Source organism: Molothrus aeneus, chromosome 1 (assembly GCF_037042795.1).
Source record: "Molothrus aeneus isolate 106 chromosome 1, BPBGC_Maene_1.0, whole genome shotgun sequence".
In the NCBI taxonomy this organism is placed as follows: domain Eukaryota; kingdom Metazoa; phylum Chordata; class Aves; order Passeriformes; family Icteridae; genus Molothrus; species Molothrus aeneus.
Genome location: NC_089646.1, coordinates 7664270 through 7686475, shown reverse-complemented (window position 1 = coordinate 7686475; position 22206 = coordinate 7664270). Strand labels below are relative to the sequence as shown.

Here is a 22206-nt window from a genome sequence, read left to right as displayed (position 1 = left end):
AGGTGTGACACTACATAGCTAGTCACAAGCTAAGTATTTATAAAACATCTTCTTAGAGAAGAGGAGAGAATGAGAACTATACAGCTTTTCTGTCATGTATTTTATAAAGATATCAACTATTTGCTGAATTCTAAAGAGAAAGAAAATGGAAAAAGTTATCATAGAACCAAAATACAGCAGAAATGGTTTCCAATCTCTTCCCTCTGGAGGCACCAGAACATTTCATGAGAGGTGGAATAAGAGTAGAAGAGACATTTCAGGAAAAAACATCAGACAAAAATGTCCAGTCTTCCAGATTACAAATAGCCTGCCTTCCTGTCAAGAATAAGCTGCTAGATTAGGCTAAGTAGAAGGAAAAGGAAAATATGGAATATTCTGTCTCAGCCACAAAAAATATTTTGCCCCATAGGGGAAAAAAATAATTTAGAAGCAAAATTCCTTATCTTCCAATATCAGAGCTGGCTTCCAGTGCTGTGCCTCATGGCTTTCCTCTTTCTTCTTTCTTTTTTCTTGTCCTTTGTCTGTTTCTCATCCTCTTGTTTTTAATCTTGCTCCCAGAGTCTGCCTCATTCTTTCCCCCAGAGGCAAATTAAACTGAAGACATTGATTGAAAATTCCCACCCAGGCTCTTAATGAGTGCATCGTGTCTGTGTCTCCTTTTGGGCAAAGGAAATCTCAGAAAGGTTTTAGTCCACTAAAGCTGCCAGAACAGCCCAGACACCTCGCACACACAGAAGGCAGAGAGTCTTTGAAAAAAGAAAAAAAGAAACCTTGGGGACAGCAACCACAAATTACTCCATTCTGCCCATCTCCCTTTCCATATTTGCTTCCCATTTTTCTCCTCAGTGGCCTTTCCCACCTCCCAAGTACCTGACTTTTAACCCAGACACCCCTTCCATCTATCAAAAGCTTGACACCCATGTTCCTGCTTCCCCAGGACCAACCTTGTCACTTTACCAGATTAGCCAGGTTTCCCTTTGTGACAGCTCTTGGCATGTTTCCCCCCTACCAACCACTGCTCCCTTTTCCACTTTAGCAGCCAAAGCACAACAGTCTGATAACTGCTCACCCAGTATCATGTATCTCCTTATTATCTGCTATATTATCCTTATCTAATTGCATGCACTTTGGCTCAATCTGACATTTTCAAAACTACAGATGCTTATTAGCTTTCCTTAGCTAAAAGAAAAAATGTGCATTATAGTGATTATCAGTTCCTGGCAGTGCCTGTGAAACATTGTAATGAGAGAGACCTTTAGCCCACCATAAACAAGCACAATCAGGGCCTGTTTTGGTTATTAGCAATGCTCCTACAAATGTTGCTGCTGTCAGAATTAATGACAGCACTACTAATTATTAATAATCTCATGTTTCTGTCCATGGGTTCTTTCTAGCCCGAAGCTTTAGGCCCAAAGCAAAAATTATTTAATTCTGCACCCTTCACAAGGAAGCCACAAATGAAGTGAAGGCCCTGGTTCCTTTTTGGTGCCCAAGAGATGCAGGTCCTGCCTCACAAAGGCAAATAACTGGCTGAAGGTCATGCAGCATGTCCATGGCACACCCAGGAGCTGCAAGACTTCCCTGAGGGTTATTCCAGTGCTCCACCACTGATCCATGTCCCCTCAAACAGAAGGCATCCAAATGTGCCCAGAAATCACTGAGAATTGCCCACTCTTTGAAGAAGCCTGTTTCAATCTCACCATCCTCAAACACAGAGAGTATAAACAAGGCAAGTACAATAGAAGGGGTTACTGTGATCCTAAACCTTGGCTCTGTCAGTTTGTCAGTTTTAATTAATTACTCTTGTTTGCAATGACTCACTGTATGTGTTCTGACAAATGTTTGTGCTGCAGTTCATAACAGAACAAAGAAGCTGCACCACTTTATCATAGACACCATTGTGAAGCACTATAATACCTTCAGTGTTTTCTCCATGTGTCTCCTCTTGTATCTGGCATTACACCAAAAAATATTTAAAAAGAAAAAGAAAAGAAAAAAAAATGAAAAAGAAGTTAATATAGAGCAGGCAGAGGAACAGTATCAATAAAGTGCAGAGATTCAATATGCCTAGCAGTAAGAGTAGTAGAAGTGAAAATCTTTGGTTCACTATAAAGTATTTATGTGTCTATGGCAACAAGGTTGTTGATTTCTACAGCTTCCCTGAGAACAAAGTAATAGAAGTTCAGTCTTTTAAATATTGCTTTTCTTTTCTAGCACCCAGATGAAATAGAAAAACAAAACCAAAACCAAATCATATTTAATACAGGTTATACAGAAACATGAGGAAAGATTAAGCAATAAATTACAAACAAAGATAGGATTCTACAGTCACATGAAACATAATCCCACAAGCAATCTGTGCAAATCTCAGAGCTGTGTATGCAATAAACTTATCTTGGGACAATCAGTCTCTTATGCAAGAGGTCAAACTCTATTTAAAGCAGATCCCAACATCCCCTTGCTCTCTGCTCGAGTCTGCTCCTGCTTTCCCCTGAAACACAAGACAGCCCAACCTGCCTGTCCTGAGAGGAGGGCAGGGACACAGTCAGGAGCTGAACTTTGCAGTGCCAGAGGGAGCATCCCTGGGAAGTGGCTGCAGTGGAGCCATCTGGGTGTTGCTGGGCACCATCCCTAGGAGCCAGGGCAGGGAGATAAGGCTGCCAGCAGCCCCCTGTTACACAGGGAGGAAGAATTGAGCCATGGCTTCCCAGCAGTGCAAAAAAACCCAGAATTCTTCTCCATGAGGCAGAGCCTAGGGATGGGAGAGAGGAAGGGATGAGCTGTGCTTGCTGCCCCTATGGCTTATAAGGGATTCAGAAGTTTTGGGAGCAAATTGGAAGAGCCCTCCACCCCAGAGCCACCTCCAACAGCACCCTACCAGCCAGCAGCAGCAGCTGCCACAAGATTCCTTTTCTGTGACACTGCTACAAGCATAAGTGTCTGTTTTGCTACTGTTAGCAGGTCATACTTTTTCTTTTGCCAAAAGATGGCCTTATAAATAAAAGTCTTTTTAAATCCCCCTTAGCCAGAGGCACTGCAGGACACTTGAATTCTTCTTTGCAGACACAAACTGTACAGACAGGGCTCTGCAAACCTCTGCTCATACCCTTGAGAAGGGACAGCAGCCAGAACCAAGCCTCCTGCTGCTGGACTTCTCCCTCTGGCCCTGCCAGAACAGGAGGAAAGCAGCAGGCACAGGAACCCTGTGCAAATCTCCTGCAGGGTCTGCTCACCAAGTGCCTTCAGATCTAGGGCTGGGAGACTGCAGCAACATCTGTAATTGCTCAGTCTGCATGGGTTTCATTTCTCCTCTGACCAAAATGCCACAGCTACGTTTTTTTATAGAGAGTTTGAGCTTATTTTAATGGAAAATGAGGAACACAAACATGCTTTTGTCATAAACACTTTAAAATCAATGACTGTGGTATAATTGGAGCTGAGGTTACCAAGCATTTCCCACTGCTGCATTTCCATTTCATGTAGCTCTGTATATCCAAAAGAGAAAGCCTGGGGAGAAATTTGCATTTGCTTTTGAGTTCTGCCTAGACTGAAATCTGCTTGAAATGCTGGAGCAGATGCTATTGACAAATACAGAAAAGAAATATAAAAAGCCCCAAACCACCCCCTCCCTGAAATACTATAATGAAAGCATTAAGATACTCCTGCCCTTCCTTTTGGATACTTTAAATCTCCTTTTGCTCAAAGCAAACTCCAAAGCCTTGAAGAGCTGGAAAACTGTCAGAAATGAGTGCTAGATACAACAAAGACTTAAATGTGCCAGACTTCACAATTAGCTTTACATCTGTAATAATATCCATGGTGATAACTCGAACAATTTTTAGTTTTAAAGCCCCTGGGGCCCAAAACCCGAAACTGCAATAGCTCACAAGGCTGTGCCACAGCAGACCATTGCTGCCATAGAGCTGAGATGAATTGTCCATGTGCCACCTCAGCCCCCAATTTTCCATCTGCAAAATGAACATAATAATAGTAATAACAATAATAATAATAATAGCAGTTTTTAAAGGCCCAGAGACTGCAATTCCTGGGAGAATCTCTGTAATAGCTGAGCTCTACTAACAAGCACCTTGTTTAAAGTAAAATAATTTACACCTCGTAAGTGATAAACAATTTAAAACATATTCAGTTTTCCTGAGCAGAGAGTCACAAAATTGATCTTTTTCTAATTACTTCATACACTTCAGTACCTCTGTGTAAACTTAAATGTTTTCAGAGTGAATGAGGACCAGACCCCTCTCTGTCTCACTCCCTGCCTCCGTATTGCAAGTTCTCTGAGGCTTAAAAGCTGTATTAATCTTTGCTGTAATCTTCGGGAAGACTTTCAAGTGCTATTTTGACAAAATAAACAACGAAATATCTCTAAATTAAAGTGCTTAAAAAAAAAATGCAATTAAATCTCTGGTTCCATGTGGAAAATTTAAGTTCCCAAACACTCTACAGGTGGAAATGTTGTGAAGGACTTTTCTTTCCAGCACAGAGAAACCACTGCCCATTCCCCCTTCAGAACATTTTCCTGGATTGTCCCACCACACTCTCCCTCTGTTCCCTCCTGCACAGCTCTGTGCTGCAAAACATCCATGAGCCCACTGCTCATTCCCACTCTCTTTTATAGTTCTATACTGGCAGTAAAGATTATGGCACAGTGATCTATTCCTATAGATGAATGCAGTGATCTATTTCTATAGATGAATGCACACACTCAAAATATGCTTTAACTCAGTTAACTCACCCACACTGAATCTTACCAGTACCAAACACCCACAACTTAATGGATACATACAATATTTTCAAAAGTGCATATATCAGTAGAAAAAACGAATCCAAAATGAGTATTTGTGCATCTAACTAGGAAATATATTTCAGTATCTGTTTTTGCTTTGACCACAAATCTTTTGAAACACTTTGAAATGATAAACCTAAATGTTCTGTGTGTACTTTTGAAAAGACACACTGTATCACAACCAATGAGTGAAAATCAGTGCGTGAAAGAGGCTTTTGGAAAAAAAAAATTGGCTTTTTTTTTTGCTTTCCTTTGAGAGAAAAGAAAAAAACATTCCCTTAGAAGGAAGGTTTATTTCTTCCTCCATGTACTTAAACTATTGCTGAACCCTTTCTTATGAAAATATTTCCACCAGAAGGTGAAAAGGAGAGTTACAAAACTGCCACCAGTTCCAGCAGACCTAGAGAAGGCAGGAAGGAATTGAAGAACCCCCACGTGTAGGTGTGAGTGTGTAAACAAGGGGGTGGTTGATGTTTCCCTGCAAAATCCAGGAAAAGCCAAGTGCTCCATAGGAACGATGTGATCACCACACGCTGCCACCCCTTGGTCACGGGATGAAAATGTCCACACCTCACGGCACCCTGCTGGGAATCATCCTGCTCACCAGGCAGAACTCCCCCAAAAATCAACCTGCAGTTCATTAACTGTAATGGGAGGGTTTGCTGCACCAGCACAAGCATAAATATATTAGCCCAAAATAATATATAGGTTTTTATTTCACAGGACAAAATCTGCTGACTCTCAAAGAGAATTTTCCAAGCTGGGATACCACCCTAAGGACTGCCTTCAGTCTGGCCTTTCCTAAAACAAAAATACACACAAATGGCCAGAGAACAGCACATACTCACAGATTTATATTTTTTTCCCCACCTCCTATGTCTTTAAAACCCCTTGGAAACCACCTTGAGCTGCTCCAGCCCTGGGCTCAGTCTCTGCTTTCTGCACTGGAGCTCCCAGCTCAGAAAGAGAAATAACATGAGCCGAGTACTCTACCTGAAGCACCCCAACCTATGGCACAGTTCACTACTATTAGAGAGATGATTCAGCCTCTTCACACAGTTATTTCTGAATACTTAAAAATACATTTGCTCTGGTAGACTTTTTAGTGTGTGCATCATCACCAAGGCTAGGGAAGACTGCAGAAACAGAGGCTGATTTTAAACTGGCAGCAAATATCGTAAGTTTGTTTAATTAAGATATAGCCATAAAGCAAAGTGCAAAAACTGTATCACTTGCAGATCAGTGTCCAGTATTCAGTAATCACAAAATACATGATGAGATTCTGTGCAAATATAACCCATGATTTTATGAGGTTTGTAGCTATTCCTTTTGAAGGAAGTTAGCTGCAGTTTTTGCTCCATTCAAAAGGTGAGCTTACAGAATGTCAGCAGGGCCTACATATTTCCATGGAAATATCCATTCCCACTCTCTGCATCTTAATGGCTGGAGGATAACTGAGTTCAGCTCCAAGAACTCACCAAGAAGATTCTAGGAGAATCTTACCGACTTGAGAATAGGAGATTCCTACAGAGTTAAACAGTTGGTTTTGTCCATACACACAGCAGTACAGATCTATAGATAGACTTCTGGTACAATTCAAGTTGTTATAACTTACAACAAATTCAGGGTTTCTGCAGTCCTACAAACTCCTCTATACAATCAATCCATTCATCTCTTAAGGAGAAAAACAGCCCACTTTTGAAATGCCTGTTGCCTGAAGCTCAGGCCTCAACATTTCTGAGGGTTCTGACACACATTTCTAGGAGGCAATATCTCCTCCTGTTAGACCAATAATGAACTGAAAATTAACACTTTCAATTACATGCAACAGCAAGTCTGCTGTACCAAATTACTTTTTTTCTTTTTTATACTGATGGCTTTGATTCTCACTTTCTCACACTCACTCTGTTAGCAAAGGATATTTAATTTACTAAGTCCTTAATTTATCTAAGCACAAAACACAGTTTTACTGAGGCATCTCAAAATGATCTGTATTTATATCTGAATGAAAACCTTCTCAAAAGGTAAATAAGTCTGAATAATCAATTGCAGAACTAATAAAGTATAATATATGGCCAAATGTAGTTTTAGACAAATGTAGAAAAGAAAGAAAAATTCAGAATTCAGTTATTGAAAGAATATCAGAGGAATGATTGTACTTTGGGACTGGCTTTTTTTATACGCTTAGGTCTCCTATTAAAGCCAATAAGAGTTTTGGCTGAGTAATGAACCTGTAAGAATGCAGCATATGTCTTTTCATATAAAAAAATGTTATGATATTTCACTGGAGGATTCAATATTTTTAACAGATAACTTAACAATTAACTTTAAAAAGTACTTCTGTGAGTGACTTATAAAATGGATCAATATTCCACATTACAGGAAAGTGTTGAATTTTTTATGCACCTGATTAATGCATTGTTATCATCCCAGTAATTAAAAGGAGCGGCATTACACACAATCAGCATGATACATCTTACTCAGCACCTCCTGGCAGTTGCTTGCAAAAATTAAACTCATTAATCACTGTGATGCCAAGAAAGAAGCCTGGAAAAGATGAAGAAGCTCTACTTTATGGGAAAACAGTTCTCAAGTCAACATGTAGGAGAAAATCCCTTCCACTGTACAATATGCAAACCATTTCTCTCATCAGTCTAAAAGGTAAACCAATCAAAATTACCATTTAAAAGGTAACCTCATCAATCTAAAAGAGAGAATTATGCTAACAAAATTGTATAACCTGCTATACCACCACACTAAACTTAATGAAGAGTTCTCAGAGACGTTTCCTCATCTAAATAAATGCAGTAAAAAACTAATTTTATAACAAGGTAAATTTGTATTCCGAATTTTGTTTAAAGCCGTTGCAATAACTTTAATATCAATGATGCCACTGAGCAAACTAGGAAGTGTTTTTCAGGGGTCATTTATATAGAACCTAATTAGATGAACAATTAACATGAACATTTTGCAAGACTTAATCCAGGTTTTGTTCAGTAGTTAGGTCTACTATATATATTTTCTCATATACCTGCCACAAGTTGAATCATAGTAAAAACTTTAAAATTCTAAAAATCATAGTAAAAAATTAACATTCAAAAGAATGCTGTGACCTCTACTTTGCTGTATTTTTCTGTTACTAAAATAATGTTCTCAAGTGTGTCTCAATGGTGCCTGTAGGTCAGCAGTTGTCATATAAAATCATTACTGGTTTTGATTTGAATTTTCTTAGAGAGTTACTACCTCCTTTTAACTCTTTATAGATTTCAAGCAGTATTTTTCCATCAGTAGTTCTTGCAGTGGACAGAATGCTTACTTTCAATACTGTGACCTTCAAAGGCAACATCCTGTCTTTCCCTCTATTTTGTTCTGCACTGAGGTCTGTGCTGGTGCTTAAAAATACAGCACACATATTTCAGCAGGAAAAGTCATCATCAGTAACCCATAAAATACACTCAGTTCTCTCCCCTTTATTAATCACATGACAAAGTTAGGAACAGAACAGTTTCATTCTCAGGTTGGTTTTGATATTTCCAAGTGTGGGAAGGGAGAAAACCCTTTGTTTCTATATGATTAAGTTCTAGATTCTCCTAATACATTGGTGTCAAAAGATGAAAGAAAAGATGAAAGACAAGGTGAATGTCCCAGTTGTGCAAGACAGAAAACAGAAGTCTAATCTTAGAAAAGAGTTTCCAGTGCTGTCTCCTTAAGCCTTTCCCCATGATGAGCAATAGCACGTACTCCTGGCACCCTGCACAATCAGACCACTCTCCTTGGACCTGTCCCATGGTCTTTGCCAGCTCTCTGCCTTACTTTCCCCCTTCCCTCAAGGCTCTCAGGCCCAGGGATGCATTTGCTCATCCTGAGCGAGCCTGACGGCTGCCACTCTGCCTCTGCTGCTGTCGCCACAGACAAGGGCAGGAGGTCACTGTCAGCTCGCCCCAGCATGGTCCTGGGAGTGTTTGGAGAGCAAACAGCTCCTCCTGACCCGGGACAGGAGGGGTTTGGTACCCTGGACAGCTCCTCCTGACCCGGGACAGGAGGGGTTCGGCACCCCAGACAGCTCCTTCTGACCCGGGACAGGAGGGTTTGGCGCCTCACACAGTTCCTTCTGACCCGGGACAGAGGGGTTCGGCACCGTGGACAGCTCCTCCTGACAGGAGGGTTCAGTACCCCAGACAGCTCCTTCTGACCCGAGACAGGAGGGGTTCGGCACCCCAGACAGCTCCTTCTGAGCCGGGACAGAGGGGTTCGGCACCCCGGACTGCTCATCCTAACCCGGGACAGGAGGGGTTTGGAACCTCGGACAGATCCTTCTGACCCGGGACAAGAGGGGTTCGACACCTCGGACAGATCCTTCTGAGCCGGGACAGGAGGGGTTCAGGACCTTGGACAGCTCGTCCTGATCGGGTCAGGAGCGATTCGGCACCCCCGACAGCTCCTTCTGACCCAGGGACAGAGGGGTTCGGCACCTCGGATAGCTCCTTCTGACCCGGGTCAGGCACCCCGGACGGCCGCCCCAGCCCCGCTCCGGTTCAGCACCGCGGACACCTCCAGCCTCCCGTCCCCTCCTGCCGGCGCCTGGCCCCGCGGGCCGGACCCCGCTCCCTGAAACACGCGATTTAAAGACCATTTCCACTGGTTTGGCACGACTTCATCCTCCCGACCTGAAGGACCCTCTGCCAGAGACCACCAGCTCGGGTTTCCCAGTGTCTGCTGAAGGACACCCCTGTGAACTGCCGAGCCACTTTCTCGGACAGGTTGCCCCCTTTAGAAACAATTCACACTAATTGTCCACGTGCTTTAAAGAGTCACCCCAAATCCCTGCTTCTGGGCACAATTTTTTTGCACTTCGTTGCAGAAGACACCAGGCAGGCACAGATAGCAGCGTCCCTCAACAGTGCCCAGCAGTCACTGGGCACCCACACAACTCTGAGGGGATGGGGGAGAATCGGAGGTGGGGAAGAAAAGAAAGGAAAAAAAAATAAAAGAAAGAAAGAGAGAAAAACTTTCCTTATAGAAGTTTAAGGATATTCTTATTATTACTATTCTGGAGCCTATCAGCAGAAATCCCTCGCACATGCTAGACTGCAGGCTTTCCTCTGCCTCCGGACTCAGCGCTTCTGGTGACCAGAGAAGCGGCTCCAGACATCTGCTGTCTGCAAGTGCAGGAAAGCGAAATTAAAACAATGAGGAAAATGTGCCTGAGCCCAGCCCTGGAGGTGGCACTCCGCTGGCTCGCAGCGACACCTAGAGCCCAGCACACGGCCGGGAAGGGCTCCGTGTCCCCAGCCACACCGAGAGAGAGTCACCAGGGGGTGCGGGCACCCGGGGATGGGCCCGTGTCCTCCTGCACCTGGCCAGGGCCAAGGGACAGCAGTGCCAGGATCGTTGCCGGTGAGCGAGTCACAGGAAGAGTCAGTTCAGGTCCCTGTCACTGCTGTCCCCCGGGGCTGTCAGCATTCAGTCACCTCGGGGAGAGGTTTAAATCGATTGGCCCCATCACTGACAGAAGTGCACTTGCTCTGTGGACCATAAAAGTCTTTACAAAGGGACGGGAGAATGGACAGGGATTTAAAAAGATAAACGGAGGGCATTTCCCTGCATACACAACTCTCTCCTCGGAGTGAAGCAGCCCTGCTGTTGTGGCTTGAAGCTGTGCCTTGCTTGGGAAGGCTCCCACAGCCAAAGCTAAACCCTGCTGCAAAGCTAACGCGTCCCACTCGGGCAAGAAGTATTTTTAACAGACACAAACATTATTCCCAGCTGCAGCCATTTGCTTCCCCTTGTGTGTGCTTCCACAGTGGAAAAACACACTCAAATCCCTCTGCAAACCTAACACCAGCCAGCCATGTGGAGCCACACGTTTTGATCTATCACTGGCCCTTGTTCTGCGTCTGTCCCCTTCCTCGACACCCCGGAGGAACTAGGGGCAATCGACCCAGACTAGTTTAACTCCATCGGACACAGCAGGCAGCCAGCGGCCTGGATTAGTCACTCGTTACTAAGGCGATATGTAGATGCACCCTTTGAAGGAGCGGAAGGTGCGCGGCCGAAGTTTTCGGCTTCCCCACGGGGGCCCGCCCGGGGGAAGCGGGTAGGGGGGACAGAGAGACCCCGAAACGGCTGCTCAGGGGTTAAAAAGTTTCCCTGCTGCCAGGTTAGGAGGAGGCTGACAGGAAGGCGAGGAGGGAGGGACAAGGTGAAGACTTCTGCCCCGGGAGACTGTTAAAGGGTAAAACACGGAATAAAAATTTAAAAAAAAAAAAAAAAAAAAAAAGGGGATGGGGAGCCTTGTCGCGTAGCTTGGAGGCAGCAGGACGGAGCTGGCACCTGGCGTTTCCTAAGGTGCTGACCCCGCGCCCCCCAGCCCCGCTCCACGGGAGCGCAGAGCCGCGCAAGGTGCTCGGTACCGGGGAGAGCTGCGGGGCCAGCGCGGGGGCGGGCGGGTCCCGGCTCCGCTCGGCTCCCAGCGGGCTCCGTCCCGGACCATCCCCGGCACTCCAGGGCAAGAGGAGCAGCGCAAACACCCGCCTGGAAAGACGAGCGGACAAACCGCAAGAAATCGCTGCCAGCTTAGAGGGGCACACAGCCATCCCGCAGGACAGGGGGCGGGGAGGGGGGGGCACCCAAAACCCAACCCAAAACCCAACCCAGCCCCACGCGAACCACAGCGGCGCTTACATCCTCCTCCTCGCAGTCACTTCGCGACTGGTACTGGAAGCGGGGCCGGCTGCCTTCCTGTTGCAATGGACGCGGGGTCTTGCCGGCAGCGCCGTCCTCCTCGCTGCTCTGGGCGCCCAGGAGGTGACTCGCTTCGGGGGGAACGGGGAACGAGCGGGAGGTGTTGATCTTCCCGCTGAACCGCTGGTACAGTGAAGCCATGAAGTCAATCCGCGGGAAGCGAGGGAGAGGGAGGGCAAGAGAGCCGCTTCTTTTTTTTCTTCCCCTCCTCTCTTCTTTTTTGGCTACAGCATGCTACACGCGGGTGAGGATCAGTCCCACATCAGTGGGAGGGAGAGAGAGGGATGCTGCTCCCCGGTCCTCTGCACCGGCACCCGGAGAGAAGCCGGGGGGTTCAAGAGAGCAGAGACGGGGGAGTGATGAGTGGAGGAAGAGAGAAGATAGATAAATAAATAATAAAACGCAATCGAGCCGTAACACCACAGGCCCCGGGAATGCTGCACCATCCAGTGTTGGGAAGGGAAAAAAAAATAGAAGAGAAAAAAAATAACCAAAACACTCCACGAAGACGTACCCCCGATAATGGCGCCTGAGTGGATCAGCATTAAATGTGCTTTGGGGGTGTGCGTGTGTGTTTGCAAAAGGAGGGAGGAAAAAAAAAAAAAAAGGAAGGGGGGCTGGCTCAATCGCTGGCTGTCAGCGGCTCCCCAGGCAGAGGTGGCGGAGCAGTCGCCTCCGAGGTCGCATACCAACAGTGTGCACAAGCGAGAGGCAGAGTGACAGAGTGTGTGAGACGGAGTGGAAGAGGCTGGGAAGCCTCATTCAAAGCACGTTGCTCTTCTTGGGAAGGAGGGCTCTTCTACGATCATCTCCTTTTCGGTACCTTCTGGGGCTGGGATTTTTTCCTGCCTATTTTTTTTTTTCCCGGGGAAACAACTCAAAAAAGAAAAAAGAGGAAAAAAAAAAAAAAAAGGCAACAGACACCTGATCGCCAGCCGAGAAAGAGAAAAAAGAGGTGGGGAGGGGGAAGGCGAGGCTGGGAGGCGGGACCGGCGGCTGGAGGGGCTCTGGGAGGCCGCTGGGCGCGGAGTGGCTCGGCCCCGAGGAAGGGGCGAGGGGAGGGAGGGCGAAGCCTTCCCCCTGCCCTGCCCTGCCCCAGCGGGCTCAGCCCGGCAAGCGGGCACTGCCCGGGGCCCGTCCCTCCGCCCGTCCTCCTTCCCCCCACGGCCGGGGAGAGGAGGGAGAGCAGGCGATGGTTGCGGCTTTTTTGGAGGTGGTCGTTGTCGTCGCTTTTTAAAATAATCCGGTAAATCGCGTCTCTTACTATTTTTGTATTAATTCATTTTTGCTGCATTAAAACGTGCTTCAGCGCCCCTCAGTGGAAATCCGCCCAAAGCTGCTCCCGGCGGCTCCGGCCGGGGATAAACAACCGCGATCGCGGCGGCGGGGATGGAGCGGGGCTGGGCTGGGGCCGGGGCTGGGATCGGGGTTGGGGTCGGGACACGCCGGGAGCCCCCGGCACGGCCTTTGCTCGGGGCCGCCGGGTCCCGCTCGCCCAGCCCGGGAGCCGCGGGCGCCGCTCCGAGCTCCGGGCGGTGACACCGCGCACGGCCCGGGCGGTGACACCGGAGCTGCCAGCGAGGCACGGCCCGGGCGGGGACACCGGAGCTGCCAGCGGTGACACCGCGCACGGCCCGGGCGGGGACACCGGAGCTGCCAGCGGGGCACGGCCCGGGCGCGGACACCGGAGCTGCCAGCGGGGCACGGCCCGGGCGGGAACACCGGAGCTGCCAGTGGGGTCCTGCCCCGCCAGCCCAGCGCGGCTGCTCCGGACAGAGGGTGACAGTTCCTGTTGCTCCAGCACCAGGCACAGGGGTTTCCATAGCAACAGATGCTTAGGTTAAAAGGAAAGTGGCAGAGGTGGTGTCCCCTCTTCTGCTCTGCAGAATCCTCCCCTTTGACCTCTAAATTTGCCAGAGTTATTGGGATCACAACACACAAAGCACAAACCGGTGTTTGCTCATTCCCATTGAGAAACTTGCTGCTTTAGAGCACACAAACTTCATTATAATTTAACTAGTGGATTTTATGGGCTAAAATTCTGTTTCTAAACACTATTCTTGCTTAAAGTTTTAGTTGTTAGGATAATACCATCTCTAATATATGTCATTTCATCAGTCTTAAAAAACCCACTTCAGTAGATCATGTATACGATATTCTAGAGTGCAACGATTCCCCCCTCCATGATTTCAGTAACTGCCTGATCAAAAATCACTTTGTGTCTGAATAGTTTCATCCACTCCTTTTTATTTGTGCCTTCAAAGTCAGGCATGAAATGTCTTAACATTTAGATGAAAAGGGAACCTTATCTCATCAGGAGAGAAAACAAAAACAAGCGCTCTATCTCCTTCCTGATGGAACTTCAAAGAAGGAATCATTTTGATCTTCACAACTGAGATGCTGACATTTAATTAAAAAACAAGATGAGCACACAATGCTCTGAAGCAAAGGTCTGGCTTCTAAGTCATAGTGACATCCATCATAACAAAGGTAACTTTCCAAAAGCCACTTGGGCCCCTTGTAACTTCTGTTTCAGGCACAAATTGATTACCAAAAATCTGGACACATAGCTCAGATAAATTCCACCTCAAACTGCATTAATGATATTTGGAATAGTTATGGCCATATGATATTTGTAATTGGTGACAAATAGCACTGGAAAAAAAAAAGGAACAAGAGAATAAAATTAAAAGAAATAATACATTTTTAACTTCTAAGGAAAAACTAGGACACAAAGGAATAATCAAAGAAAGCCACAAAAAGGCAAGACAAAACCACTAGGCAGGAAAGAACAACAAAGACTAAATGCCTGAATTAAAAAGTTTCAAAGAAAGTACAGAAAAAAGAAAACATTCAGCATCACAGCCCAGTTCAAAACCAAAAGAACCTCTAAGGACCAATTCAGATCTAAATACATTGTGAGCTTAATTGTTAAGAACCAAGATTTCACATAATTGAGTTTGCTTAGTCATGCACACATATATTGGACATGTATGTGTGTACACAATTCCTGGAAAAATTATATTAGGGGAACACAGAATTGCAATGTCAAATACTTGAAAAGCTCAGTAAAAAACAAACAGCCAAATGGTTCTCATCCACCAAGAGATCCTGATCATGTAGCTTTGGGCTGTGATTCATTCACCCAAAAATACATAATTACAGCTATTTAAAGGCACTTCTGATTCCAGCTCTCCCCTCCATGACAAACCAGGGACAGAAGAAACAATTTAATGCTGTTTTCTGTTATCATGGTGAGTGAAGGATGTTTGCACCAGTTGGGAACTGCAAGACACATTTCTGTCACCCTGTTCCAGCCAGAGTGACCTTGTGTGGAAGGGCTTTGCAGGCAGCTGGAGGCAGAAATATCTTAAATAAGCCCCTGCAACAAGATGCACCAGGATCAGTCTGTCAATGCCATTGCTGAAAGCAGGAGGATTTTTCTGAGTCATAGGGACCCAGATGATTGCATTAGAGACTCTGGAGAGCACTCCAGCCTGCCAGGGCACAAGTTAGCTCAGGATGTCCCTGCAAATGCGTTATGGTAGCCCTGGCTGCCTCTAGGGAGGGAGCCCAGGGCTCCTGAGGCTCTGCTCAGGGCTGGAAGCACGTCTCCCCTCCACCTGCAAGCCCTGGGTAATGTGCTGCTCATCTGTGCATGACTGGGAGCACAAAGTCCTCTACAATGTCCTGGTTATGTGACCAGAGAGTGGCACACAAGCTGCACAAAGACAGGGCATGGAAAACATGGAGCCAAAACCAAGAAACGCAGGAAACATGGAGACATGGCAGCAAAATGGCACTAAACAAACACCACTTCAGGAACTGGGGATGTATCACAGCTAAAGACCTTCCCCGCCCATGGCAAGACTTGAGAAGTGAGCAATTTGTGTTATGAAACATGTGTAAAGAGGCAAAATATTTCAAAAGTACGAACATAAGGTTCTTGTCTTTAAACACACATCCTGCATGTAAGGAAAATCCTTCCCCTAAACCCTGCAATAGATCCCAAGATAAAAATCAAGGCATTTCAAAACAAACAGTGTCCTCAAGCGTCTTTTAGTTGTATATTTAATTCAGTATCCAAAGTTTTGAAGGGAGGTTTGATTCCTAACTAGTGACATTTCCATCAAAATAAAGTGTGTTAGTTAAGACATTTTCCCTGCAGCACCAAAGTATGTTTTACTGACATTTTTAAAGCATTCAGAAAAAAATGACACCTTTTTCTCCCCATCTTGTATAAATAAACAGTGTGCCCATATTTCAGCACTATTAATGTAACACAATCAAAAGCAAGTCAAACCCAAGCCCTTCTGCCTTTAAAACTTTACATTAAATATTTGTTTTCAGACAAATCAGCTCAGAATAACATTGGCAAAGAAACAATCCTGCAATATTACTCCTGGACATTTTTTATTTAGATATAACTTCTATCTGTCAGAGAATTCATGCATTGTTATTCATGTTCCATTCCTCTTTCTGACAAAGCAATTTATGAGCTTGCCATCTAAATAATATAGTTTGTTGCAGACAGAGCTAAACATGTTTCTCGTTTTCAAGTGGTGATAGCTATTAAGCAGCTGATTAGTGTATTTTTTCAACAAAAGATTTTTTCAATAGTTCAAGTACACTTTTTATTATTTGAACTATTATAGTTTCATTTTCCAACAAGCTTGTAAAGGAATTTTACAATTTCCTGATTATTTTTTTTAATATCACTCCCAAAAAGGCCAAGTTAATATTTTCTCTTTAAATGACTGTATTTATTAATATAAAACACCTGGGGTTTTTATAATAGCAACTGTCTAGGCACTAGAGAGACAAAGATACAATATTTTAACTCCTATTACCATGATCAGCCAAGATAAAATCATCCAGCTCATGAATCTCTAATGGCCCCAGGCTTATGCCTCCTATACATCTGCTGCCTGGTGTCAACTGGAAACCCAACCAAACCAGAACAAGAATTCCCTTTCCAGTGTCAGTCCCTGAGGACACACTTGATCATTCATTTTGATTTAATGAGTGTGCTGGGGGGAGCACTGCACTGTGGCAAGATGTGACAGTAGAGCTGCAGAGGGGCACTGGACATTGTAGAGTTGGTAGGCTGAGTGCTCACTTTCTTAGCTCATCATTTGTGCCAGCAGCATCTCAGAGCAAGTGATAGAGAAATGCAGCATTGGACAGCAAGTGAGGACATAGAGATGCATATTTCTCTCTGGAATCACACACTATTCAGAAAAATAACTATGCAGGCCTTATAATGATTAAAAATAATTAAAACAAATTAAGGCTCCTAAATGAACAAGGAAGCTCTGCAGGCTGGACTAAGAGAAACATTGGTAAAATTAGTTTTCTGGGCACCACAAGAATAATGCAGTCTTCCACAAGTGGTGGAATGAAGGCTCTTGTGGGGAATAGAAAACACTGATACTCAAGTACTGGGAATAATAGACAATGGTGGCTTCACAAGATACAAGATTTTGGGGGAAAAAGAAAGTAGGCTGGAAGAAAAGGCTCTTCAGGAGAAGAAATGGGCCAGAGGGAGCCAAGAAGAAAAAAAAAAAATCAGAAGCATATAGAAGAGGCAGGGACACAGTGAAGTACCAGGAGGGCTGAGAGAAAAAGGAGATGAAGATGAGTGAGGTCAAAGAGGCAGAGAAGAAATGGACCAAAACTGTCAGAGATGGAAAGCACCAATGTGCCTGGGGAGCAGGGAGCCAGGCTGGGCTGGTACAGGGTTAATTGAGCCACACAACGGTGCCTTGTCCAAACCAGGGAGATCAGCTGCTGCAGAGGGCAATTCCAACACCTGGTGGATGAATATTCTCTCAGGGGTCAGCAAGACAGGTGATTTTAACAAGTAAGAGTCCTGGTGCCCACCAAGGCCTAATTAAATGAAATCAAAAGCAGGTAGCTGAATATCAGCAGGTTCTTCCCTGTAGTGTGAGCAGGACTGTGTCCAAAGGAAATGGGTGAAAGTCCTAATGCTGAGGGCACTTATAAATAGCCTGAGTATGAGGCATTAGAAAATGTGCTGTAAGGCATAATCCTGCCAACTGGCAAAAGTATAGATCACATGACCAAGAAGGTCTTTCCCATATGTTTTTTTTTATGATTTTGCAGTTGGTGCAGAGGTGATGAAAGGCAGGAAAAAAAGAAACCAACACAGAAGAGAGGAGTTGGAAACAATGGTTGTGCAAGTGCTAAAAAAGGTGCTAGAAAAGGTTATGCCAAGCCTAAGGAAAAGAAACTACTGATGTACCTGTGTTTGTACAGCTGCACACCACATCAGGGTCCTGGCTTAGCCCCATAGCTGGTACTGACATCCATACCAATAGAATTTGTACTGCAGACTGTCTTTCTTGTCTAACATTAACATTCTGTCTTTGGGAGCTTTATCTGAGAGAAGTTAGGATGAGATCCCAATTCTGTGTCTCCAAGAGAAGCCAGGAAGTGGAGCATTACAGATAAATACGTCTTTCTTTGGATGCCATGAGCTGCTGGCATCCATGTGAGACTTGGCCAACATTCCTGAGCTGATCTCCAACAGGCACATTCCTCTCTGCTGTGTAACCTGCCAGGGTTTGGTACTCAAGTCAGATATGCCATGACAGCAACCAGGTTGCCTGATTAATCTGACCTCTCAAGGGGGTTTTCAGAAAGAAAAGGGAACATATTTGTCTTCAGAAAGGCAAAGCAGGCTGTTGGAGGTCTATCAGAAATGCAACCATCTTGCAAAAGCATCCCTCTGTCACCTCAGACAGACTGACCCAAGGCAAGAGATACACTCAGCCCTAGATGTGAAAGGTTCCTGCTCCATTTGTGTGCGTGAGCCACATCTGCACATCCTTAATTGCCCAAGGTGGGAGAAGCTGATGCAATTCCTGCCTAATTCACCACTGTAAAATTGGCAGCACACAGAAGCAAAATACCTTGGAGAAATTCTGAATTTCCACTTCCCAAAAAGCACTTGTGCATGAAGAATCTTGGAGAAGCAGAAGGAATTTAATGAGTTAGCATTTCAAATGCATGCCACAAGATTCAAAGGGAGCAGACAAGACAAAATAATTTAACTTGAAGACTTTTTATTTTTTTCTAATACAAAGATTTCTTTAAACAGAACTGACTCCTTAGACGAGCTGTCACTAAATTCACAGGGTTTTTTTTTTTTTTTTGTTGCTTGGAAGAGAACTAAAACCTAGATTTACTAAAAGACTCAGGGGATGTGATGACACAATTTTAGGTTTTGGAACCCCCCAGATGAAAGGAGACCCTAGAGAGAAATATGTACATGCAAGGAAAAAAGTATATTTGGAGAAATGGACATCTCAAAAAGGCTACCTTAGGCTAACCAAATATCCTCCCACTCCTTTGTTCTCCTTCTGGCCCTGCCAGACATATGTTTCTTCCTCCAGTTTGGCACAGATTCAGCATATTCAAATGTTCTTCTCTTGCAGCATTTAGAGAGAAAGGAGCAATAATGGAGGTTTGTAAAACCCTTCCCTGTGAGGAGCATGTTGGATATTTTCTAGGAATAAATACCAGATCAGGCAAATTTAAAGGCTGTAGGTACAATTCATCCCAGTTTCTGCCTCCCAGCAGGATTACAGGCAGGTGAGGAGCTGTTGTGGGATGTCTTCATGGGCAGTTCTGAATATGCAGAATTGACACTGGGGCTACTTGAGGAGGTTTTCAGGCTGAACAGAAAGCACCTGATGAGTTCCAGTCATCTGGAGCTAAGTAGGCTGCGAACAGCAGTTTTATAGATCGCAGCTCTAGATTAACTGTCTGAAGTCCCCTGAAATCACCTTAAAGTAAATAATGTCATTTTGGATTTGGGACTAATTTAAATTGGTTGATATTGGTGCTTCTTCACTCTCAGTGCTGGTGCATGTTCTTTCCTGCCTGCCTCTTCGCCTTCATAAATTGATTGAGGAAAAAAGCTTACAGGCTTGCTCATTGTTTTTAAAGCACAAATTACACAGTTTGTCCAATTCACCTGTCTCAGTAACATAAAGTCAAAAATGGCTGAGGAAGTTATTTTAAAGGTTTGTAAATGTTTCTGGTCAAGTGCCATTATGTAACAACAAATATACAGAATTATATATGGCTGTCAAACAGTGCATTCATTTTTTTAAAACGTGGGAGACACAAGGACAAGAATACTGAATTGGAGACTAATAGATTACATCTTTACCTGTTTAAAAAAATTTTATGACCAAAGATGTTTAGGGTCAATAAACAAGCCAACCAATGAGAGGTTTTCATTTTAAACATCTCTTAGGATGTACCTGGATTAAACTCACCAACATATGTGCTTTTTTTTTAATTTTACTTCACTCTTTCAACATATGCCAGAGGCACTAAACTTTGCAAGGGTAGTCAGCAATGTGAGGTACTGGAATACACACTGGAATTATCAAAATCAGATCAGTGATGATATAATCAATATGAGCTGCTGCTGCTTTGGAAAATTCCAGGGGATATTCACATGAACCTTGATGTATTCACTGCATGAACCTAAATTTAGGGGCATTATATTTCTAGTTTCTAGTTAAACTGACAGAGATCTTATTGGCTTGTTAAGTAATATCTTTAAAAAACAAATAAACACAATGCTTTGTGAAACAAGGCAGGCACACACCTAGTCACTCCTGATTTAGAGATAGATCTATAGATAGATCTATATTATTTTCATATGCCAAGGAATCACAAAAGCATGTCAAGTGAACTGAAGAAAGTATTTAGAGATGTTCAATAATTTCACCACACAGATAAAAGCAATTCAGGACTCCACTAACTGAGAAAATACAAACTGCTTCATCATGATCTGAATAAGAGCGTGACAAAGGCAATCCTGGAAAATTCTGAATGCAACTGATCATTTCAAACCTCTAGAAAAGGTTTGCTCTTCCAGAGAAGAATTATTTAATTCCCTCCAAATTATACAAGAGCACAGCAGCATTCAAATCCTCCTGTTCCTCTCCACAAAAGCAGGCAAACAGCAACCAGGGAGCTAAAAAATGCCACAAGAGGGTCCAAAATGCAGCTGTTGAGTCCATCATAGTTTCTGCAACACAACTTCAGCAGCACAACCAGAGCAGCATTTTGTAAAAACACCAACACCTTAATCCGATTGTTGAAAATTGAGGCCACATGACTTAAAGAAGTAACTTCTAATGAAACATCACTTGATACACTGGTTGATGCCAGCCCTCCAGGAACCTTATCAGCAATGGGCAGAGGGAACCAGCATCACCATTTATCAGGAATTTATGGTTCTTAAATCACTGAATTGTTTCTCAATGCTACGTCTTCAATGATTTTATATAAACAACCACAATGTAACCTTCGTCAGCTTCATGAGGCTGAGAGAATTTTACCATTTTTCTGTGGAAATTGTTTATTCTAGCCATTATTCACCAATTTAAATATATCCTTGCCTATCCAGTAACTTGGCAAAACAGAATGCGCTGCTGATTCTGGGGGTGATAATTATAGTGAAAATTTCCTTTACTGAGAAAAGAGCACCCCCATTCAAAGGTGTCTGTCCTTCTATTGGTACTGCTTGGTATTTTTGGAAGTGGATGATGCTTCAAAAGCAACGAGCATGGCCCAGTTGTGTCACCCAGAAACATACGGGTCCTTGAAGATGGAGCACACGTGGTACCGGCACTTGCGGCGCATTATGACAAATGGAGGCAACAACTTGTCAGAGGTGGAAATGTTTGCTGGAAAACAGAGATGACATAAGCAGAAAGTAGGACAGCCACCCCAAAATGGGGCAAAACTATGTTTTGGCTGGAATAGGACATGCAGGAATTTAAATGACCTGGGATTTTCCTACAAAAACCATCTGTCGTATCTTGAAACGCAGAGCACTTTCGTGTTAAAGAATTTGCAAGAAAGTTTTGGAAACTGGCTTGTATCGGGGCTCAAGTCCAATAAGGAATATTTGAGGGAGCTGAGGGTGTTCTTCTGGAGGAAAGGAGGCCCAGGGGAGATCTTATTGCTTTCTACAGCTCCCTTGGAGCAAGTTGTAGCCAGGTGGAGATTGGTCTCTTTTCCAAGAAACAGGATGACAGGGAACAGTCTTAAGTTGAGCAGGGGAGATTTAGACTGGATATTACAAAATATTTCCTCATGAAAAGGGATGTCTATCTAGCACTGGACCAGGCTGTCCAGAGCAGTGATGGAGTCATTCTCTGAAGGAATTTAATAAGTGTAGATGTGGCACTTGCGACATGGTTTAAAGGTGGGTCAGCAGTCGGGATCAATGATCTTTTCCAAACTAAACTAATCATAAATTCTATGATTACATGATCCTATGGAAAAGGAAAGAAAACACCTGAAAGGGGCTCAAATCTTTGGAATTTCCCAGACTCTTAAACCTGAAATAGTGTGGCTTTTCAGAACACTCGTGGAGGCCTATTTCTAAATAAGTACAGTGGTAATCATTTAATCTTTGGTCTGCTTTTGCCAGGGAGCTGCAGAGGAGCCCTGCTTTATCTGGAATGCTCCTGAGCTCCTGATCCAGGCATGAGGGACTCCCTGTGACCATGACTGAACCTTGACAGGGATTCTCACGCTGAGCTTAGCTCCCCCCTCCACCACAGGCAATTCTCTAGCCAGGCCACCTAGTTTAAGAGGCAGCAGAA

The 22206-nt window shown here is 44.4% G+C and overlaps 1 protein-coding gene across 3 annotated transcripts in view; it reads right to left on the bottom strand.

Annotated features, from left to right (window-relative positions):
• Window positions 1-22206, bottom strand: part of DPP6 (dipeptidyl peptidase like 6) — a 561667-nt gene that overhangs the window by 403119 nt on the left and 136342 nt on the right. The window contains exon 1 of one of the 3 annotated variants that reach the window (XM_066551004.1): window positions 11486-12139. The exons of the other annotated variants lie outside the window; for them this stretch is intronic. Coding sequence (XP_066407101.1) covers window positions 11486-11686 — 201 coding nt within the window. The 5' untranslated portion in view covers window positions 11687-12139. Of the gene's footprint in view, window positions 1-11485; window positions 12140-22206 lie in introns of those variants that run through there. 3 annotated transcript variants of the gene reach the window in all.